Raw genomic sequence first — 21,124 nt, 5'->3', positions numbered from 1 at the left:
TGCCTCCGATGGGAAATATTAATTAACGTAACATTGTTTTTAGCTTATTGACCATGAGGTACATGTGGCAGAAGCAGGATTTGAAAACGTGTAAAAAGAAGAAAAGGGGTTTATATGGGAAGGGATGGACATCACTTGTCACCAATTTTAAAAAAATCTAACGTTTTGGGTGACTTTAGGTTGGGATACTGTCATCTGGAGGGCTTAAATACTGTTGCGAAATCCAGTCCTTGCTAAATTTTATCAGAGTCAGCCTGTCTGCATTCTCTGTAGTCAACCGTGTGCATGTATCTGTGATGATTGCCCCAGCGGCACTGAAAACACGCTCTGACATCACACTAGCAGCAGGGCAGGCCAGCACCTCTAAGGCATAGGAGAGGTCGGGCCAACTATGCAGCTTGGATACCCAGTAATTAAATGGTACAGAAGCGTCAGGAGGAACGCAGATATGGTCACTTAGATAGTCATTGACCATCTTGTTCAACTTCTCCCTCCTTGACATTGCTACTGTTCCAGCTAATCCTTGGTGATGAGCCGGTTTATTGAAGATGGCCCAGTTTGTGGACATTTTACCACCACCTCTTTTGGACCTGCTTGGCGTATTTCTCCCCATATATGCATGCTGTTGCACAGAGCTGGTATCTCTGCTAGCAGTGGTGTCTGAGGGTGCTGTTGCCATCAAATAATCGACAACGGCCTTCTTGAAGGCTTCCATTGTGAAACCCCTTGGTGACTGCAACAGTAGCGAATGAAATTTGTCCTTGTACCGTTGGTCTAGAAAGGTGGCCAACCAGTATAGGTTGCTATTGAAAATGTTGATTACGTGAGGGTCTTGGCACAGACAGTCAGATATGAAGTGTGACATGTGTGCCAAGCTGCATAGAGGCAAATTTTCTGTGACCCCTGAAGGAGGAACAATGCCCATCCTCTCCTCACACTGACTCTCCTCCACCTCCTCCTCTCCAGCCCACCCATGCTGGACAGACATGAAGCTTGGGTTGGGATTCCCCTCTGTAGCATGAGGTGTCCCCTCGGTGCCACTGAAAAAGAAGTCCTCTCCCTCCTCATTTTCATCATCATCTTCATCCCCCAATGATACCTGATGATAGTGGCTAGGCTGGGTAGGATCACCCATTGTGAAATCTTGCTCCATACCCAGCTGCTGAGCACCCAAAGATTCAATTTTTTGATTCTGCAGTGATTTTTTTCAGCAGATATAGCATATGGATGGTTACGCTGATAATAGCCTGATCACTGCTCACAAGCTTGGTGCAGTACTCAAGGTTATCAAGCACCTCACAAATATCAGCGATCCACACCCACTCGACAGTTGTTATGTGTCTTGGCTGAGTCTCAGTGTGATGGGCATGTTTAAGCTGATATTCAGAAAGTGCCCTCTGCTGATCACTTACCCTTGCCAACATATGATATGTTGAGTTCCACCGTGTTGGCAGGTTGCAAATGAGTCTTTGGTTTGACAAATTAAATTGCTTTTGAAGCTCTGCAAGACCGGCAACAGTGGTTGAGGAATGGTGGAAATGGGCGCAAATACGGTTCTGAAGTAGGTACAGCAAGTCAGGGTATGTTTTATAAATTTCTGCACCACTAGGTTCAGCACATGAGCCATGCATGGCACGTGTACCAGCTTCCCGAGCTTTAAAGCCGCCACCAGGTTATGCCCATTGTCGCAGACAACCAGACCATGTTGGAGTTGCAGTGGAGAGAGCCACTGATCAGTCTGTTGTTTTAGTCCTTGCCACAGCTCTGCTGCAGTGTGTGGTGTTTCTCCTAAGCAGATCAGCTTCAGCAGAGCATGATGCCGCTTTGCCGATGCGCTGCTGCACAGCTCCCAACTTGCGAGTGATGTGGAGGGTAATTCAGCATAGGATGACTAGGCGGAGGAGGAAGAGGGGAGACTGGACGCATATGATGAGGCGGAAACCCTGACTGAGGTTGGGCCCGCTATTCGTGGCATGGGTAGGATATGTGATGGTCCAGTTTGAGACTTTGTCCCACCCGCCACCAGGTTGAGCCAGTGTGCCATGACAGAGATGCATCGTCCCTGGCCACAAGTACTTTTCCACGTGTCTGTTGCAAGATGGACCGTCCTGGTTATGGCATTGGTGAGAGCACGCTTTAGATTGTTTAAGACATGCTGGTGTAACACAGGGACAGCACAGCGGGAAAAATACTGCCGGCTGGGAACCGAGTATCGTGGGGCAGCCACAGCCAAAGGATCGCGGAAAGACTGTGTCCCCACAAGCCTAAATGGCAACATCTCCACAGCTAGCAACGTGGCAATGTGCGCGTTCAGTATTTGTGCTTGGGGGTGCGTGGCTTGATATTTATGCCTCCTTTCATACATCTGGGCCACGGACAATTGGACGCTTTCCTGGGACAAACAAGTGTCTGTGCAACCGCAGCTTGTGAGCAAGAGGTATGATGATCACCTGCTTCCTGCCCAGCAGATTGGAAAGGACGTATCACAGGCGACATGGCAGTGGTTTGACCCGCAGTCGCAGACACTGATTTGGTACCTTGTTGTTCAGCCCACCGATTAGGGTGCTTGGCTGCCATGTGTTTCCGCATACTGGTGGTGCTTTGGTTGCCTTTGCCCTGGCCTCTGCTCACCTTCCTATGGCAGATGCTACAGATGACAACATTTGGTTCAGAAGGACTAGACTTGGGGCACAGAGGGATTGCTCTTGGAAACAGTTGACACACTTCGCACTCTGCTCAAACCAGTAGCCCTTGGTGCCTTTGATAGTGCTACGTATCCACCTTCTTCCTCTGTGTTGCTGTGCTGGCTATGCGTGCCAACGGTCCAGGTCGGATCGGTGGTCTCATCATCGACCACCTCATCGTCCATGTCATCCTCCTTCTGTGTTGATATTGGTGACTGGCCAGATGGCAACTCTGTGTCATCACCATCAGCCTCCACCTCTTCACCCAATATATCACATGGATGAAAGTGGCTTTCTTCTGGCCGTGGGGTTTCAAATATTTGGCCATCATCAACAGACGATACCTCCTCACGTTCCTCTTCAATGTCACGTGGTGAGAGGCCAAAGGCAATGAAAGAAAATGGAGCAAACAGATCCTTGGAGTGATCAAGGTTGGGGTCAAATGTTTCTTGTGACTCCTGACTGGGTGATGAACTAGGAACAGGTTGAGAATAGGATGACCCAGCGTTCTCTGTATGGACAGTAGACTGTTTTGTCATGGATGATTGGGTGCTGCTAGAACATTTTGTTGAGGCCTTATCAGCAGTGTTGAGCGATACCGTCCGATATTGAGAAATATCGGATCGGATTGGATCAGCCGATACCCAAAAAGTATCGGGTATCGCCGATTCCGATATCGGAAGTCCCATTCAAGTCAATGGAACAGAAATATCGGAATTAAAAAAAACCCTTTCTGTACTTGCACATCCTGTTCGGGAGGGAGGAAGAGTGTGGGTGGTGCGTGGGCGGACACTGTGCGTGTCTGTGTGTGCGGGCGGGGTCTGTGTGGGATTGTCGGTGGTCTGTACGGGCCTGCCGGGGGTCTGAGCGGGCTTGCCGAGGGTCTGTGCGGGCCTGCCGGGGGTCTGTGTGGACTGCTGGGGGTCTGTGTGGGCCTGCCGGGGGTCTGTGCCGGCTGCCGGGGGTATGTACCTGCCTGCCGGGGGCCTGGGCCGGCTGTCGGGGTCTGTACGGGCCTGTCGGGGGTCTGTGTCAGCTGCCGGGGGTCTGTGCGGGCCTGCCGGGGGTCTGTGCCGGCTTCCGGGGGTCTGTGCGGGCCTGTCGGGGGTCTGTGCCGGCTGCTGGGGGTCTGTACGGGCCTGCCGGGGGTCTGTGCGGACTGCTGGGGGTCTGTGTGGGCCTGCCGGGGGTCTGAGCTGGCTGCTGGGGGTCTGTGCGAGCCTGCCGGGGGTCTGTGCCGGCTGCCGGGGGTCTGTACGGGCTATATATATACATACTACATACATACTACATATATACAACATTCATACAACATACATACATACTACATACATACTTTATATATACTACATTCATACAACATACATACTACATACATACTACATATATACTACATTCATACAACATGCATACATACAAACTACATATATACTACATTCATACAACATACATACATACTACATACATACTTCATATATACTACATTCATACAACATACATACATACTACATACATACTACATATATACAACATTCATACAACATACATACATACTACATACATACTACAAATATACTACATTCATACAGCATACATACATTCTACATACATACTACATATATACAACATTCATACAACATACATACATACTACATACTTCATATATACTACATTCATACAACATACATACTACGTACATACTACACATATACTACATTCATACAACATACATACACACATATAGTTGTGGCCAAAAGTATTGACAATTGCAATTCTGTCAGATAGTACTCAGTTTCTTCCTGAAAATGATTGCAAACACAAATTCTTTGGTATAATTATCTTCATTTAATTTGTCTTAACAGAAAAAACACAAAAAGAATTGTCCTAAAGCCAAATTGGATATAATTCCACACCAAACATAAAAAAGAGGGTGGACAAAAGTATTGGCACTGTTCGAAAAATCATGTGATGCTTCTCTAATTTGTGTAATTAACAGCACCTGTAACTTACCTGTGGCACCTAACAGGTGTTGGCAATAACTAAATCACACTTGCAGCCAGTTGACATGGATTAAAGTTGACTCAACCTCTGTCCTGTGTACTTGTGTGTACCACATTGAGCGTGGAGAAAAGAAAGAAGACCAAAGAGCTGTCTGAGGACTTGAGAAACCAAATTGTGAGGTAGCATGAGCAATCTCAAGGCTACAAGTCCATCTCCAAAGACCTGAATGTTCCTGTGTCTACCGTGCGCAGTGTCATCAAGAAGTTTAAAGCCCATGGCACTGTGGCTAACCTCCCTAGATGTGGACGGAAAAGAAAAATTGACAAGAGATTTCAACGCAAGATTGTGCGGATGTTGGATAAAGAACCTCGACTAACATCCAAACAAGTTCAAGCTGCCCTGCAGTCCGAGGGTACAACAGTGTCAACCCGTAATATCCGTCGGCGTCTGAATGAAAAGGGACTGTATGGTAGGAGACCCAGGAAGACCCCACTTCTTACCCCGAGAAATAAAAAAGCCAGGCTTGAGTTTGCCAAAACTTACCTGAAAAAGCCTGAAACGTTTTGGAAGAATGTTCTCTGGTCAGATGAGACAAAAGTAGAGCTTTTTGGGCAAAGGCATCAACATAGAGTTTACAGGAGAAAAAAGAGGCATTCAAAGAAAAGAACACGGTCCCTACAGTCAAACATGGCGGAGGTTCCCTGATGTTTTGGGGTTGCTTTGCTGCCTCTGGCACTGGACTGCTTGGCCGTGTGCATGGCATTATGAAGTCTGAAGACTACCAACAAATTTTGCAGCATAATGTAGGGCCCAGTGTGAGAAAGCTGGGTCTCCCTCAGAGGTCATGGGTCTTCCAGCAGGACAATGACCCAAAACACACTTCAAAAAGCACTAGAAAATGGTTTGAGAGAAAGCACTGTCGACTTCTAAGGTTGCCAGCAATGAGTCCAGACCCGAATCCCATAGAACGCCTGTGGAGAGATCTAAAAATGGCAGTTTGGAGAAGACACCCTTCAAATATCAGGGACCTGGAGCAGTTTGCCAAATAAGAATGGTCTAAAATTCCAGCAGAGCATTGTAAGAAACTCATTGATGGTTACTGGAAGCGGTTGGTCGCAGTTATTTTGGCTGAGGCCGGGGTCACACTGGCGAGGAATACGGCCGAGTGAGAGGCGCTAAAAGCACGCGTTAGACACGGACAAATGATTCTCTATGGGGTCCCTCGCACCAGGCGTATATTTCTCATCCGTATTCTAGGCTCCGTGCCAATTGCAGCATGCTGCGATTGTCAGCGTACTACGGCCGTAGTATGCCAATGCAAGTCTATGGGCACGCAAAAAATACGGATTACACACGGACCACACATGTGACTTGCGAGAAATACGCACCAGGTGTCTTTTAGCAATGCCGGCAGTTCAGTACACGATACAGTAAACTCACACTGACAGTTTTAATAAAGAAACGAAAGAATAGATATAGACACATAGAATACATATATATATATATATATATATATATATATGCATTCTATGTGTCTATATCTATTCTTTGGTTTGTGTTATAAAACCTGTCATAGGGCTCCATTATATGTCCATTTTGCAAGGTGACGAGAAAATCTCGCCATACGGATTACATACGGATGCTTACATGCGCAAAATACGCGACCACACCTTGATTACGGATGACATACGGAGCACTGTTTAGGGGCCATTCATCCATATTACGCATGTAAAATACTGACCGTATTTTGCGTTGGTTAGTGTGACCCCAGCCTAAAGGTTGTGCAACCAAGTATTAGGCTGAGGGTGCCAATACTTTTGTCTGGCCCATTTTTGAAGTTTTGTGTGAAATGATCAATGTTTTGCTTTTTGCTTCATTCTCTTTTGTGTTTTTTCATTTAAGACAAATTAAATGAAGATAATAATACCAAAGAATTTGTATTTGCAATCATTTTCAGGAAGAAACTGAGTATTATCTGACAGAATAGCAGGGGTGTCAATACTTTTGGCCACAACTGTACTACATATATACTACATTCATACAACATACATACATACTACATACTACATACATACTTCATATATACTACATTCATACAACATACATACATACTACATACATACTATATATATACTACATTCATACAACATACATACATACATACTACATATATACTACATTCATACAGCATACATACATACATACTACATACATACTACATATATACTACATTCATACAACATACATACATACTACATACTACATACATACTTCATATATACTACATTCATACAACATACATACATACTACATACATACTATATAAATACTACATTCATACAACATACATACATACATACATATTACATACATACTACAAATATACTACATTCATACAGCATACATACATACTACATACATACTACATATATACAAAATTCATACAACATACATACATACTACATACTTCATATATGCTACATTCATACAACATACATACTACATACATACTACACATATATTACATTCATACAACATACATACATACTACATATATACTACATTCATACAACATACATACTACATACTACATACATACTTCATATATACTACATTCATACAACATACATACATACTACATACATACTATATATATACTACATTCATACAACATACATACATACATACATACTACATATATACTACATTCATACAACATACATACATACATACTACATACATACTACATATATACTACATTCATACAGCATACATACATACTACATACATACTACATATATACTACATTCATACAACATACATACATACTACATACTACATACATACTTCATATATACTACATTCATACAACATACATACATACTACATACATACTATATATATATATATATATATATAACATTCATACAACATACATACATACATACTACATACATACTACATATATACTACATTCATACAGCATACATACATACTACATACATACTACATTCATACAACATACATACATACTATATACATACTACATATATACAACATTCATACAACATACATACTACATATATACTACATTCATGCAGCATACATACTACATACATACTACATATATACTACATTCATACAGCATACATACATACTACATATATACTACTACATGTATGTAGTATGTATGTTGTATGAATGTAGTATATATGCAGTATGTATGCTGTATGAATGTAGTATATATGTAGTATGTATGCATGTTGTATGAATGTTGTATATATGTAGTATGTATGTAGTATGTATGCATGTTGTATGAATGTTGTATATATGTAGTATGTATATATGTTGTATGAATGTAGTATATATGTAGTATGTATGTAGTAGAATCATAGAATCTATGATTCTATGATTCTACTACATACATACTACATATATACTACATTCATACAACATACATACTACATATATACTACATTCATACAGCATACATACATACTACATACATACTACATTCATACAGCATACATACATACTACATACATACTACATATTTACTACTACATGTATGTAGTATGTATGTATGTTGTATGAATGTAGTATATATGTAGTATGTATGTAGTATGTATGCTGTATGAATGTAGTATATATGTAGTATGTATGTAGTATGTATGCATGTTGTATAAATGTTGTATATATGTAGTATGTATGTAGTATGTATATATGTTGCATGAATGTAGTATATATGTAGTATGTATGTAGTAGAATCATAGAATCTATGATTCTATGATTCTACTACATACATACTACATATATACTACATTCATACAACATACATACATACTACATACATACATACTACATACAACATACATACTACATACAATACATTCATACATTGATACAATACATACATACTACATATATACTACATTCATACAACATACAGTCATGGCCAAAAGTATTGACACCCCTGCAATTCTGTCAGATAATATTCAGTTTCTTCCTGAAAATGATTGCAAACACAAATTCTTTGGTATTATTATCTTCATTTAATTTGTCTTAAATGAAAAAACACAAAAGAGAATGAAACAAAAAGCAAAACATTGATCATTTCACACAAAACTCCAAAAATGGGCCGGACAAAAGTATTGGCACCCTCAGCCTAATACTTGGTTGCACAACCTTTAGCCAAAATAACTGCGACCAACCGCTTCCGGTAACCATCAATGAGTTTCTTACAATGCTCTGCTGGAATTTTAGACCATTCTTCTTTGGCAAACTACTCCAGGTCCCTGATATTTGAAGGGTGCCTTCTCCAAACTGCCATTTTTAGATCTCTCCACAGGTGTTCTATGGGATTCAGGTCTGGACTCATTGCTGGCCACCTTAGAAGTCTCCAGTGCTTTCTCTCAAACCATTTTCTAGTGCTTTTTGAAGTGTGTTTTGGGTTATTGTCCTGCTGAAAGACCCATGACCTCTGAGGTAGACCCAGCTTTCTCACACTGGGCCCTAAATTATGCTGCAAAATTTGTTGGTAGTCTTCTGACTTCATAATGCCATGCACACGGTCAAGCAGTCCAGTGCCAGTGGCAGCAAAGCAACCCCAAAACATCAGGGAACCTCCGCCATGTTTGACTGTAGGGACCGTGTACTTTTCTTTGAATGCCTCTTTTTTCTCCTGTAAACTCTATGTTGATGCCTTTGCCCTAAAAGCTCTACTTTTGTCTCATCTGACCAGAGAACATTCTTCCAAAATGTTTTAGGCTTTTTCAGGTAAGTTTTGGCAAACTCCAGCCTGGCTTTTTTATGTCTCGGGGTAAGAAGTGGAGTCTTCCTGGGTCTCCTACCATACAGTCCCTTTTCATTCAGATGCCGACGGATAGTACGGGTTGACACCGTTGTACCCTCGGACTGCAGGGCAGCTTGAACTTGTTTGGATGTTAGTGGAGGTTCTTTATCCAACATCCACACAATCTTGCGTTGAAATCTCTTGTCAATTTTTCTTTTCCGGCCACATCTAGGGAGGTTAGCCACAGTGCCATGGGCTTTAAACTTCTTGATGACACTGCGCACGGTAGACACAGGAACATTCAGGTCTTTGGAGATGGACTTGTAGCCTTGAGATTGCTCATGCTTCCTCACAATTTGGTTTCTCAAGTCCTCAGACAGTTCTTTGGTCTTCTTTCTTTTCTCCATGCTCAATGTGGTACACACAAGGACACAGGACAGAGGTTGAGTCAACTTTAATCCATGTCAACTGGCTGCAAGTGTGATTTAGTTATTGCCAACACCTGTTAGGTGCCACAGGTAAGTTACAGGTGCTGTTAATTACACAAATTAGAGAAGCATCACATGATTTTTCGCACAGTGCCAATACTTTTGTCCACCCTCTTTTTTATGTTTGGTGTGGAATTATATCCAATTTGGCTTTAGGACAATTCTTTTTGTGTTTTTTCATTTAAGACAAATTAAATGAAGATAATAATACCAAAGAATTTGTGTTTGCAATCATTTTCAGGAAGAAACTGAGTATTATCTGACAGAATTGCAGGGGTGTCAATACTTTTGGCCATGACTGTACATGCATAGTACATACTACATACATACTACATACATACAACATGCTACAGACTTACAACATACTTACTAAATACATACTACATACAATACATTTATGCATTCATACAATTCATACATATAGACATACAGTACATGTAACATAGAGTACATACTCACTATCACTTGTCACTTTGATCCCCAAAGCCAGTGTCATCTGTGAAAAAATATGAAAATAACAAACAACCGATATACTTCCTGATCCGCAGAAATCCACGAGTGTCCCACGCCGATCTCCCATGGAGAACAGCAGCATCAGCTGATGCGACCGTTCTCTAGGGGCTCCAGGAATCCAATGACAGGAGGTAGGTATCCTTCCGCACTGCATTCCTTCGCCACTGTAAAAAAATAGTCCCTAGTCTCACTTTTGACATTGCTGTGTGAGAAAGTTCCCATGCAGGTTTTGCCATAAAGTGAGACCAGTGAACGATAGTAACCTCTCAGTGATGCAGTGCAGCAGATCGTCGTGGGACACTCGTGGATTTCTGCGGATCAGGGAGTATATTGCTTGTTTGTTTTTTTCTAATTTTTTTCATAGATGACACTGGCTTCGGGGATCAAAGTGACAAGTGATGGTGAGTATGTACTCTATGTTATATGTACTGTATGTCTATATGTATGAATTGTATGAATGCATAAATTTATTGTATGTAGTATGTATTTAGTATGTATGTTGTAAGTCTGTAGCATGTTGTATGTATGTAGTATGTATGTAGTATGTACTATGTATGTATGTTGTATGAATGTAGTATATATGTAGTATGTATGTATTGTATGAATGTATTGTATGTAGTATGTATGTTGTATGTAGTATGTATGCAGTATGTATGTATTGTATGAATGTATGAATGTATTGTATGTAGTATGTATGTTGTATGTAGTATGTACAGTATGTAGTATGTATGTTGTATGTATGTTGTATGTCTGTAACATGCTGCATGTATGTAGTATGTATGTAGTATGTACTATGTATGTATGTTGTATGAATGTAGTATATATGTAGTATGTATGTATTGTATGAATGTATTGTATGTAGTATGTATGTAGTATGTATGTATTGTATGAATGTATGAATGTATTGTATGTAGTATGTATGTTGTATGTAGTATGTACAGTATGTAGTACTGTAAAATATCAGTATTTCTATAATAAAAAATATATGGATTAATTCTCTCATACAGAATCTAGCTAACAGGCTTTGCTTACTTTAGAGAAGTGACTGACTTATTCTGGGTTCCTTGGCTCACACAGCTGTCTCTCTTGTCAAATGTATAGGTCAAGATAGTCAAAGCTGTCAAAATGTGACTATTTAGAGATAATGAATGGTTCTAAAGATCTCAGACTTTAGGCTTAAATATCTCAGACTAAGGTAATGCATAAATAACTGTATGCATATTGTTAAAATAACTACGGTTCACTTAATATGGAAGAACTTCTGATCATAGTGGCAAGCCACCATATGTGGTTGTAGTTTATAGTATATAAGCCGGTCTAACTCTTGTTCAGGAGATCTCATATCCCTTGAGACTCTCGAACACCCGGACAGCTGCTCAAGACTATATGTAAGAACTGCTCGTTTTCTCTTCAAATAATTATTGCATGTCATGAACTTACTTTTCTTCATTTTTGTAATCACTTTTTGAAATGAATAATTAAAAACAAGATTTATTTTATCCTCAACATTGCTTTTACTTTTTGATTCTCAACCGTGCAAGAAGATATATATATATATATTTTTCTACATTTTGGCGAGCCGTAGCCAGCCTGATCTTTTGTGCTAATTTTGGTTGGCATTCCTTCCTCGATTGTACAAGGGGGGAGCACGAACTCTGCTAAAAAACCACCTGTTGTACAAGCCTCCTCAGGAATTCTACTATTTCACGGCACAAAGATCACACTGAACCTGAAGACGACGGGTGAGGATCGTAAAGAGCTGCATGCGTCTCATCCAGACGGAGATCTGAGGATTGCATAAGGACACAGAGGACCATCCATTGACGGGAAAGACTCTCAATAGGTGAGAAAAAAATATAATGGATTTTATACATGATTATGCTAAGAAAAGTAACATAGATTTCAAGTTTGTTCATAATCATACGGATGCCCAATTATGGTCTAGTTTGTATAATCAATGTGAGGCAGAAAATGTTAAAATTGACAAAAGGTTTTTCTCAGTTAGAAAATTACAAAGGAAATTTCAAAATGTTATGCAGCTAGTTCATGTGTATAATAGCCTAGTCTTTGAGAAAACTGAACCTAACACCTATAAAACATGCATTGTCACACAAGACATTAATCACACTGACACACCAGGTGACACACAAGAGTCTGACGGGGATTACTTTGATTGTCCAAATTGTTTGATTTTGTCAGAACATATAGAACAATTGGAAGATCAAATAGATACCAGGACAGAGTTATTGTCTAAATTACGACAAGATATAAAGAGGGTTTCTGTTAACACAAGATCAACAGGTAAACAGGAGGACGATGTTGCCTCTTCATTTGTACCAAATATGCAAAATCCAGATGCTTCAGTAGAGGAATTAGAGGCAGTAGAATTACAACGGAAAAAATTACATGACAGAGCAGCACGCATTAATCTGAAAATACACGATCAGCTAATGAAAATTGTAAAAGACATTCCAAATTACAATGATAAAATGGATGCCTTTTATAATGCGGACACTTTTGAATCAAACACAGACAAATACAATCTGAATGATGAGCAAAAGAATAAAATATTCAAAGTTTGGTTACCTTCACATATGGGAAAAAGATTACAGACCACACCCAGATTAAATGATGAGAATGAAATGGCACATAGTACAAAAGAAGACAGACTTAGACAATTAGTATTGTTTACAACTGGAGAAGACATGCCTACAGTTGATATTTTAGGGAGTTTACAAACAAATATTTCTGAAGACCCATTCTCTTTTTTGGTAAAGTTTGAACAGGCCTATAGGATGGTAATGGATCTCAGGCCTCATGAAGAGCCAGCATCCATGATCAAATTTTTTGTAAAGAAGTTCAAGTACTTAGATCCTGCCTCAGTGCAATTGGCTAACACTCAGCCATCATTGCAAGAAGCAACAGTTTTTATTGACAAAATAAGGAGATCCATGAAACAAAACCAGGTCAAGGCTAAAATAGCGGTAGTTCATGAGAAGGAAGACAGTCAGCTGAAACCTAGAGCCACAGTAATCTCCAAGAGCAGGGATTACATTGAGCATAGAGGTAAAAATACTACACAAAGGAACAATATCCATTGTTATTTTTGTGGTATACCTGGACACTTGAAGTGGCAGTGCAGGAAATTTTTGAGAGCAGAATCAGAGATGGGTACACAAGGAACAGGTAAGCTTGGAAGGGAAAACGGACTCATGCCAAAATCATACAACACACCTTCCGCACCTGCATTACAATTATCTGCACCTGCTCATACTGCCAACAGACAAACACAGTCACCATATGCACCATTAATCAGACAGATCAGAGAAATGACAGTGAAGGAAACAGAGTCAAGGGATAGAATTCCAAGGTCTTTTAAAAAGGACACAGGTCTTCTCCCATCTCCTTCATCTTTCTGACAATCACAGACTATTCCTGTACCACATCCATTGGAATTTGTGACTCGAGTTACATTGGATGACTGTGGAAGACCATTTATCAAAGTAAGTTTAGCAGGACAGAATGTTGTATTTCTTATTGACACAGGAGCTCAGTTAAGTGTTACAAACCTTGATTTGAAGCTAAACCCAGATTCACCAGTTTGTACAATTGTCGGTTTCAGTGGAAAAGGTGGAACTAAAGCAACCTTAGTTCCCAATGTGATTTTGGAAATACCTAGTTCTTTCAAAACAGAAATTGACATCTGGTATTGTCGTGATTCTGAAAATATACTTGGCACAGATTTTATGCAGAAATTCGGATGGGTAGTTGACCTAGGAAATCAAGTGATCTGGAAAGATTCCAATGGTTGTAAACCGGTAGTCATTGATCCTAATGATTATAGCCATGTTGGAAGTATTTGCTTGAATGATGTGGTGTCATCTGACCATTTGTGGCCTGACACTAATGATGACAAGGTATTGACAGAAATTGTACAGCTTTTTCCTTCTCTTTGGGCTCAGTTCAGGAATCAGGTTGGAACAATGAAAGACGTTATCGTGAATGTAGAGGGGCGTGATCCCCCGCCACAGCGTCAGTATAAATTGCCTCCAGAATCAATTGACTCTATGTCAAAGATCATACAGGAATTGTTAGATCAAGGTGTTATCCGAAAGGCTAATTCTGTAAGTAACAATCCTTTGTGGTGTGTTTTGAAATCTGATGGTTCTTATCGAATGATATTGGATTTACGGATGTTCAATAAGCATACACCCAATGTCGCACCAATTGTGGCAGATACTCATGACATGATGGCAAGGTTAAATGCAAAGGCCAAATACTTCTCTGTACTGGACATTAGCAATGGTTTTTTCAGTATACCTCTTGAAAAGAGTTGTCAGTATAAGTTTGCATTTACTTTCTTGGACGAGCAATATCTGTTTTGCAGGTTACCTCAAGGAGCACATTTGTCACCTAGTGTTTTTCATCAGGCATTGGCAAAGGTATTATCCAGATTTTCGAGGCCTGATTGCATTCTGCAATATGTGGATGATATTTTATTGTCTACAGAGGATAAAGAGACACATGTTTCTCTTCTGACAGAATTGTTTGAGTTACTGCATGATGCAGGGTTGAAATTGAACACCAAAAAGGTCAAATTGATGCAGACTGAGGTCAGATTTTTAGGGGTGCTGTTGAGTCCAGGAAAAAGGCAGCCACTGCAGGAAAGAATTGAGGCAATTGCTTCCCTACCAATTCCGACATCACACAAGGCATTGAGACATTTTTTAGGTCTTATGAATTATTCAAGGGATTTCATTGAGAATTTTGCAGATAAGGCCAGATCTTTATATGATCTTTTGAAAGGTGAAAACAGTGATTACTTTGGTCCATGGGGTGATGAACAGCAAACCTCATTTGAACAATTGAAAATGAATTTACAAAATGCACCTGCTTTGTCCACAGTAGATCCTTCGGCTCCATTTGCTTTGCAAGTGCATACATCGGGAACATCTGTTTCTGCTGTATTACTGCAATTACAGGGAGAAGAGTGGAGAATTTTGGGCTATTTTTCAAAACTTCTCTCACCTGTTGAAAAAGGTTTTGAGACCTGTGCAAGACACTTGGTAGGTGTGTACTTTGCAGTCAAAGCAACCGAACATATTGTCGGGTTCAACAAAATCATTTTGCAAACTCCTCACTCTACACTAAAACTTCTCTTTGAGAATAATATCCCAGGTGTGTCACATCAGAGATTTGCTCATTGGTTATTGTCATTGTCTCCCAAACAAATTGAGGTAGATTACAAGGCCAAATATGTTCTTCCTCAGCTGATGCAATATGAAGGACAAACTCATGATTGTTTACAGTCTTTTCAGGATCCAAGTCCATCACTTTTCAGACGGAAAGCAGAGGTAACAGACGAACCAATTTTTGTAGATGGTTCCAGATTCTATTCAGATGGGCACTATTATTCAGGATATGCCATTTTTTATCCCAACAGAGGACAGGTTGTGAAGCACAAATTACCGAGTCATTTTTCAGCTCAAAGAGCAGAGCTAGAAGCAGTAAAAATGGTACTACAGCTGAATGAAGCAGATGATCAGTGTCCCATTGTGATCTACAGCGATAGCTCTTATGTTGTAAGATCACTGACAGATTACTTGTCAGTTTGGGAAAAAAGAGGCTATGTAGATTCATCTAATAAGACTCTTGTTCACAGTGACACACTGAAGACAATTTTCAGGATAGCATCAAAAAACCCTAATGGTTTTGCTATTGTCAAGGTTCCGGCCCATAAAAAATCTGATGATGAATTATCTGTTGGAAATGCAACCGCAGATATGCTAGCCAAAGAGGCAGCCCTGACAGGAGAAGAGGTGTTTGAACCTGAACCTCTCGAGGTTTCAGCAGTTCAAAGAACAGACACGCATATCCCTTCTTTTGCGGAAGAACAAGAAAAAGACTCATCTCTTGTTGCTTCCCGGGTTGATCCAAAACCTCCCTTTGTTTGTGAAAACGGGGTTTTGTGTCATGACTTAAACGGGGAGTTGCGTCCTGTTGTCCCAAGACATCTACAGGTTGAGTTCACAAAATACAATCATGAAAGTTTGGGTCATTTGGGCCAACAAAAATTGTTAGGCATTCTCAGAGAGAAATTTTACTGGGAAAAGATGGAAGAGACAGTGCAAAGTGTTGTTCAATCATGTCTCATTTGTGCCCAAATTAATCCAAGACCAAAAGGACAGAAACCGCCACTACTCCGAATCGCACCTGCAGATGGTCCATGGTCTACGTTACAAATCGACTACATTGGACCGTTACCATCAGGTAAAAATGGTCTCAGGTATGCATTGGTTGTAGTAGATGTTTTTTCTAAGTGGGTTGAAATTTTACCTGTCAGGAAAGATGATGCTTTGTCTACAGCTAGAGCATTAGTTAATCATGTCTTTTGTACTTGGGGGATCCCAAGAATGATCACCTCTGATCGAGGAAGTCACTTTACAGGAAAAATCATGCAAGCCGTTTGTGCTATTCTAGGGGTACGACAGCAGTTTCATGTACCCTACCATCCACAGTCTGCTGGTATTGTGGAAAGGATGAATAGAACAATAAAATCCAGAATTGCCAAGATGTTATTGGACAAAGGCAATACTTGGGTTGATGCAGTACCTTTTGTACTGTTGAGTGTAAGAGGAACAACCTCTGCCACAACTCAGTTTACTCCTTTTGAACTGATGACAGGAAGAAAAATGCCATTGATTTTTCCTCATGAACCATTTTTGTCTACACCACAAAAAGATGCTGTTGCAAGGTCCAAATGGTTGCAATTGTTACAGGAAAATTTGAAAACGATTCTTCCACATGCTGCATCAAGAATGCAGAGAATGGAGCCACCATATGTATCCAAATTCAAGAAAGGGGCTCTAGTGATGATTAAAACTTTCAGGAAGAATGGACCTTGGGAAAGTAAATGGGAAGGTCCCTTTGAAATTATCGAAACCATGGGACAAGTGATGATACTTGTGCAGCGAGCATCTAAGGTGGTTAAAAATACCCGCAGACAACAAAAATTGTGGGTACATGTTGATCAATGCAAACTGTATATTGCAAAATAATGATACTGCATTTCTTTTAGGAAGAAATGGATTCCAATAAGAACTGGAATACGAAACTCCACGTCCTTGATGGAAGGGATTCAACACCAATCCTTCAGGAGAAAAAGAAATTTCCCAGGAAAAGCTACTATCTGATGGGAATCACATTTCTGCTGTTTTGTACTGTTTCAACTGTGATCTACGCTGAAGATATTTCACACCATGGAACAAATACTAGTGAAGTGAAGGAACTTTTCAAAGGAACTTTACATCCAAGGAAACCAAGAGGAACGAATCTACAAAGCTTAATAGATGAGGACATACCGGACGATTCAGTAGATATTACTGGAAACATTTGCATGGGTTTTGGTGCAAAATGCTGTATTGAGCTACACTTCATACATGACACTGACATAATATTACATGCAGCCACAGGACCTAAGACGAAGTTCACACAGTTACAAGGAGATTATATACACAATAATAAGACAGGCACATGGGAATGTAGTCCTACAGATGTGTTATTCTGGAATATAGAGATAAGAGGTGAAGAGAAAGCTGTGTGGTCAGGCGACATTACAAATGATATGATCGCAAAAGGGAAAGTTGAAACATCCAAAACAGATGCTTGGTTAAGGACACAACTATTTGGGAAAGTTTTAGATCCTGCATTTCTTTCTATTACAGAAGGAGACGAGGATTGGGTAAAAACATGGAATTTTCAGATAACCAGAGAACCAGTACAAGTACAGGTATCTGTAGTTTTTACAGTTTCAAATACTATAGCTCCAGAAGTGAGGGTTACACCACAAGCAGTATATAGTCAAGAAAATATGTCTCCTTTATTACTAAAATGCAGCACGAGGTTAGAGCTACCTTCAGAATCTTTGTTAATATGGACCAAAGATAAATCATTTTTGGGAAGTTTTTCAAATGGTCCAACAAATGTTATACACAAAGGTCAATCCGGTAACGTGAGATGGTTAAATAAGGATTTTATTTTTTCTGTAGATAATCCATCTCCTAAGGATTCTGGACTTTACCAATGTTGCATTTTAACGAAATATAACTACAAACAATGTAGAGATGTAAAGGTAAATATATGGTCAGCAGTAGATAATGTATGCACACAGACAAGATTTCAACCATCTACTCCTTTTCAGATCAATCAGTTCCAAACTAAACCTCTGTTACGAGATGGAGTGTTTCTGACCATGGTATGGACCTTTAACATGTCTAACTGGAAAATCTCTTCTAGATATCCCCAGTGTCAACCACATCTCACTAACATGGAGATGGGAATAGAACAATGGTTTGGGAAAAGAACTTCAACACAGGTTAGGAGTAAGAGGGGAGTGTTTGAAGGTATTTTGGGGGGATTAGGAACAGTAGGAAGTTTAATTAACACTATGGACATTCATACACTTAAATCAGATCTGGAAAATATTGGGTATATTGGAGGAAAAGGGGTAAAGATTCAGAAAAGCTTGAATCAAGTCCTTGAAAAGATGGTTTTGAACACTGCTACTGTATTGGGATCTTCTGTATCACATCTTCAAGATGCTACTTTAGCTTTAATGGAAAGTGAACAGGAATCTCAAGTGGCCAAAACATGTCTAGAAATTCAGATTGAATATTCCACCAATCTGAAAATGATTGCACAAGCCTTACAAAGTGGAATTACCCCTTTAGGGCTAATAAGAAATTTGCCCATAGAATATAACTTTGCGTTAAACCATACAGATTTGTGGGTAAATAAGTGGTTAGGATGTGAACAGAACATTTGTGTAGGAACATCACTGATTCCAGTGTCAGGAAGAGAAGAAACCCTGGTTCCTATAGGTGTTCTGGGAATTCCTGTCAGCCCTACACAATTGTTATATTATCAATTACAGTACACAGATTTTACATTTGATGGTACAAACATTGAACAATTAGACATTTCGTCATGCTTAAATTTTGTTTCCAAGGTAATGTGTCTACCTGGACAGGATAAAGTCATTTATCATTCATGTTTCCATAATCATACTTCTTGTTATGCCAGAGTTGAGAATGTCCACACGATACATGACTTGGTGACACCAGTAAGCGCTAACAAAACTTGTTTCCAAGTCATGTCAGGAAGAGAAGCAGTTTCTGCATTCTTCTCATCTTGTGTACATGTCAAAAATCTGACAATGGGTTTATATTGTATTGAGGGAAATGTTAAAACTCTCACAAAGAAGGAAGGAAGTATTAATATTACGTCAATAGGCTCAAGACGTCTGAAAATCCTTCCGATCCAGTTCAATTTGTCACAAGTCAATAAATTCCCTTGGGATTTGTGGACAAATGAAATAAAGAAAGACAAGGGTTTATTAAATCTGCTGACAAAACAATTAAAAGAAGCTGAAATTGTATTTAGACATGAACAAGGTAATCTAAATGATATTGAACATGAATGGACGAGTATGTCAGGCTCATCATGGTGGAGAAATTTAGGAAAATCTGTAACTAGTTGGTCACAGTCTTCAGCGAAAATGGCAGCAGGGAATGTATTGTCTAATCCGATTGTTATTCTATTTATCATAGTTTTGCTGTGTATAATATATCAAATAATTATTATGTGTAAAATTAGGAGAATTTATAAGAATATAAAGATAGAAATGAAAAAGGAAGATGATATTTTAAGAGAGATGTTAAAACGGAAAAAATATAACTCTCTGATCTAATTTTTGTTTTTACAATAGGTTTGAAAATTCAGATGACATTCAGGGCAGATGTTGATACAAGGTTTTCAGAATAAAGAATGAATGTGATACGAATGGTGAGAGAATGAGTTAGGATTGATTATGATATTTCTCAAATCATAATCAGGGGGGACTGTAAAATATCAGTATTTCTATAATAAAAAATATATGGATTAATTCTCTCATACAGAATCTAGCTAACAGGCTTTGCTTACTTTAGAGAAGTGACTGACTTATTCTGGGTTCCTTGGCTCACACAGCTGTCTCTCTTGTCAAATGTATAGGTCAAGATAGTCAAAGCTGTCAAAATGTGACTATTTAGAGATAATGAATGGTTCTAAAGATCTCAGACTTTAGGCTTAAATATCTCAGACTAAGGTAATGCATAAATAACTGTATGCATATTGTTAAAATAACTACGGTTCACTTAATATGGAAGAACTTCTGATCATAGTGGCAAGCCACCATATGTGGTTGTAGTTTATAGTATATAAGCCGGTCTAACTCTTGTTCAGGAGATCTCATATCCCTTGAGACTCTCGAACACCCGGACAGCTGCTCAAGACTATATGTAAGAACTGCTCGTTTTCTCTTCAAATAATTATTGCATGTCATGAACTTACTTTTCTTCATTTTTGTAATCACTTTTTGAAATGAATAATTAAAAACAAGATTTATTTTATCCTCAACATTGCTTTTACTTTTTGATTCTCAACCGTGCAAGAAGATATATATATATATATTTTTCTACAAGTACGTATGTTGTATGTATGTTGTATGTCTGTAGCATGTTGTATGTATGTAGTATGTACTATGTATGTATGTTGTATTAATGTAGTATATATGTAGTATGTATTGTATGAATGTATTGTATGTAGTA

The 21,124-nt window shown here is 39.3% G+C and overlaps 1 protein-coding gene across 1 annotated transcript; it reads left to right on the top strand.

Annotated features, from left to right (window-relative positions):
* The first annotated feature begins 11,449 nt into the window (after nucleotides 1-11,449).
* On the top strand, nucleotides 11,450-20,917 carry LOC141046984 (uncharacterized). Its single transcript, XM_073541875.1, has 2 exons — nucleotides 11,450-12,321; nucleotides 17,557-20,917. The coding sequence occupies exon 2, from the start codon at nucleotides 17,563-17,565 to the stop codon at nucleotides 20,224-20,226; it is 2,664 nt and encodes an 887-aa protein (XP_073397976.1). The 5' UTR covers nucleotides 11,450-12,321; nucleotides 17,557-17,562; the 3' UTR covers nucleotides 20,227-20,917.
* The last annotated feature ends 207 nt before the right edge of the window (nucleotides 20,918-21,124 follow it).

Source organism: Dendrobates tinctorius, unplaced genomic scaffold (assembly GCF_039654945.1).
Source record: "Dendrobates tinctorius isolate UK_male_01 unplaced genomic scaffold, ASM3965494v1 ptg000125l, whole genome shotgun sequence".
In the NCBI taxonomy this organism is placed as follows: domain Eukaryota; kingdom Metazoa; phylum Chordata; class Amphibia; order Anura; family Dendrobatidae; genus Dendrobates; species Dendrobates tinctorius.
The sequence above is the reverse complement of the archived record's forward strand: the minus strand, read 5'-3'. Positions and strand labels throughout refer to the sequence as shown.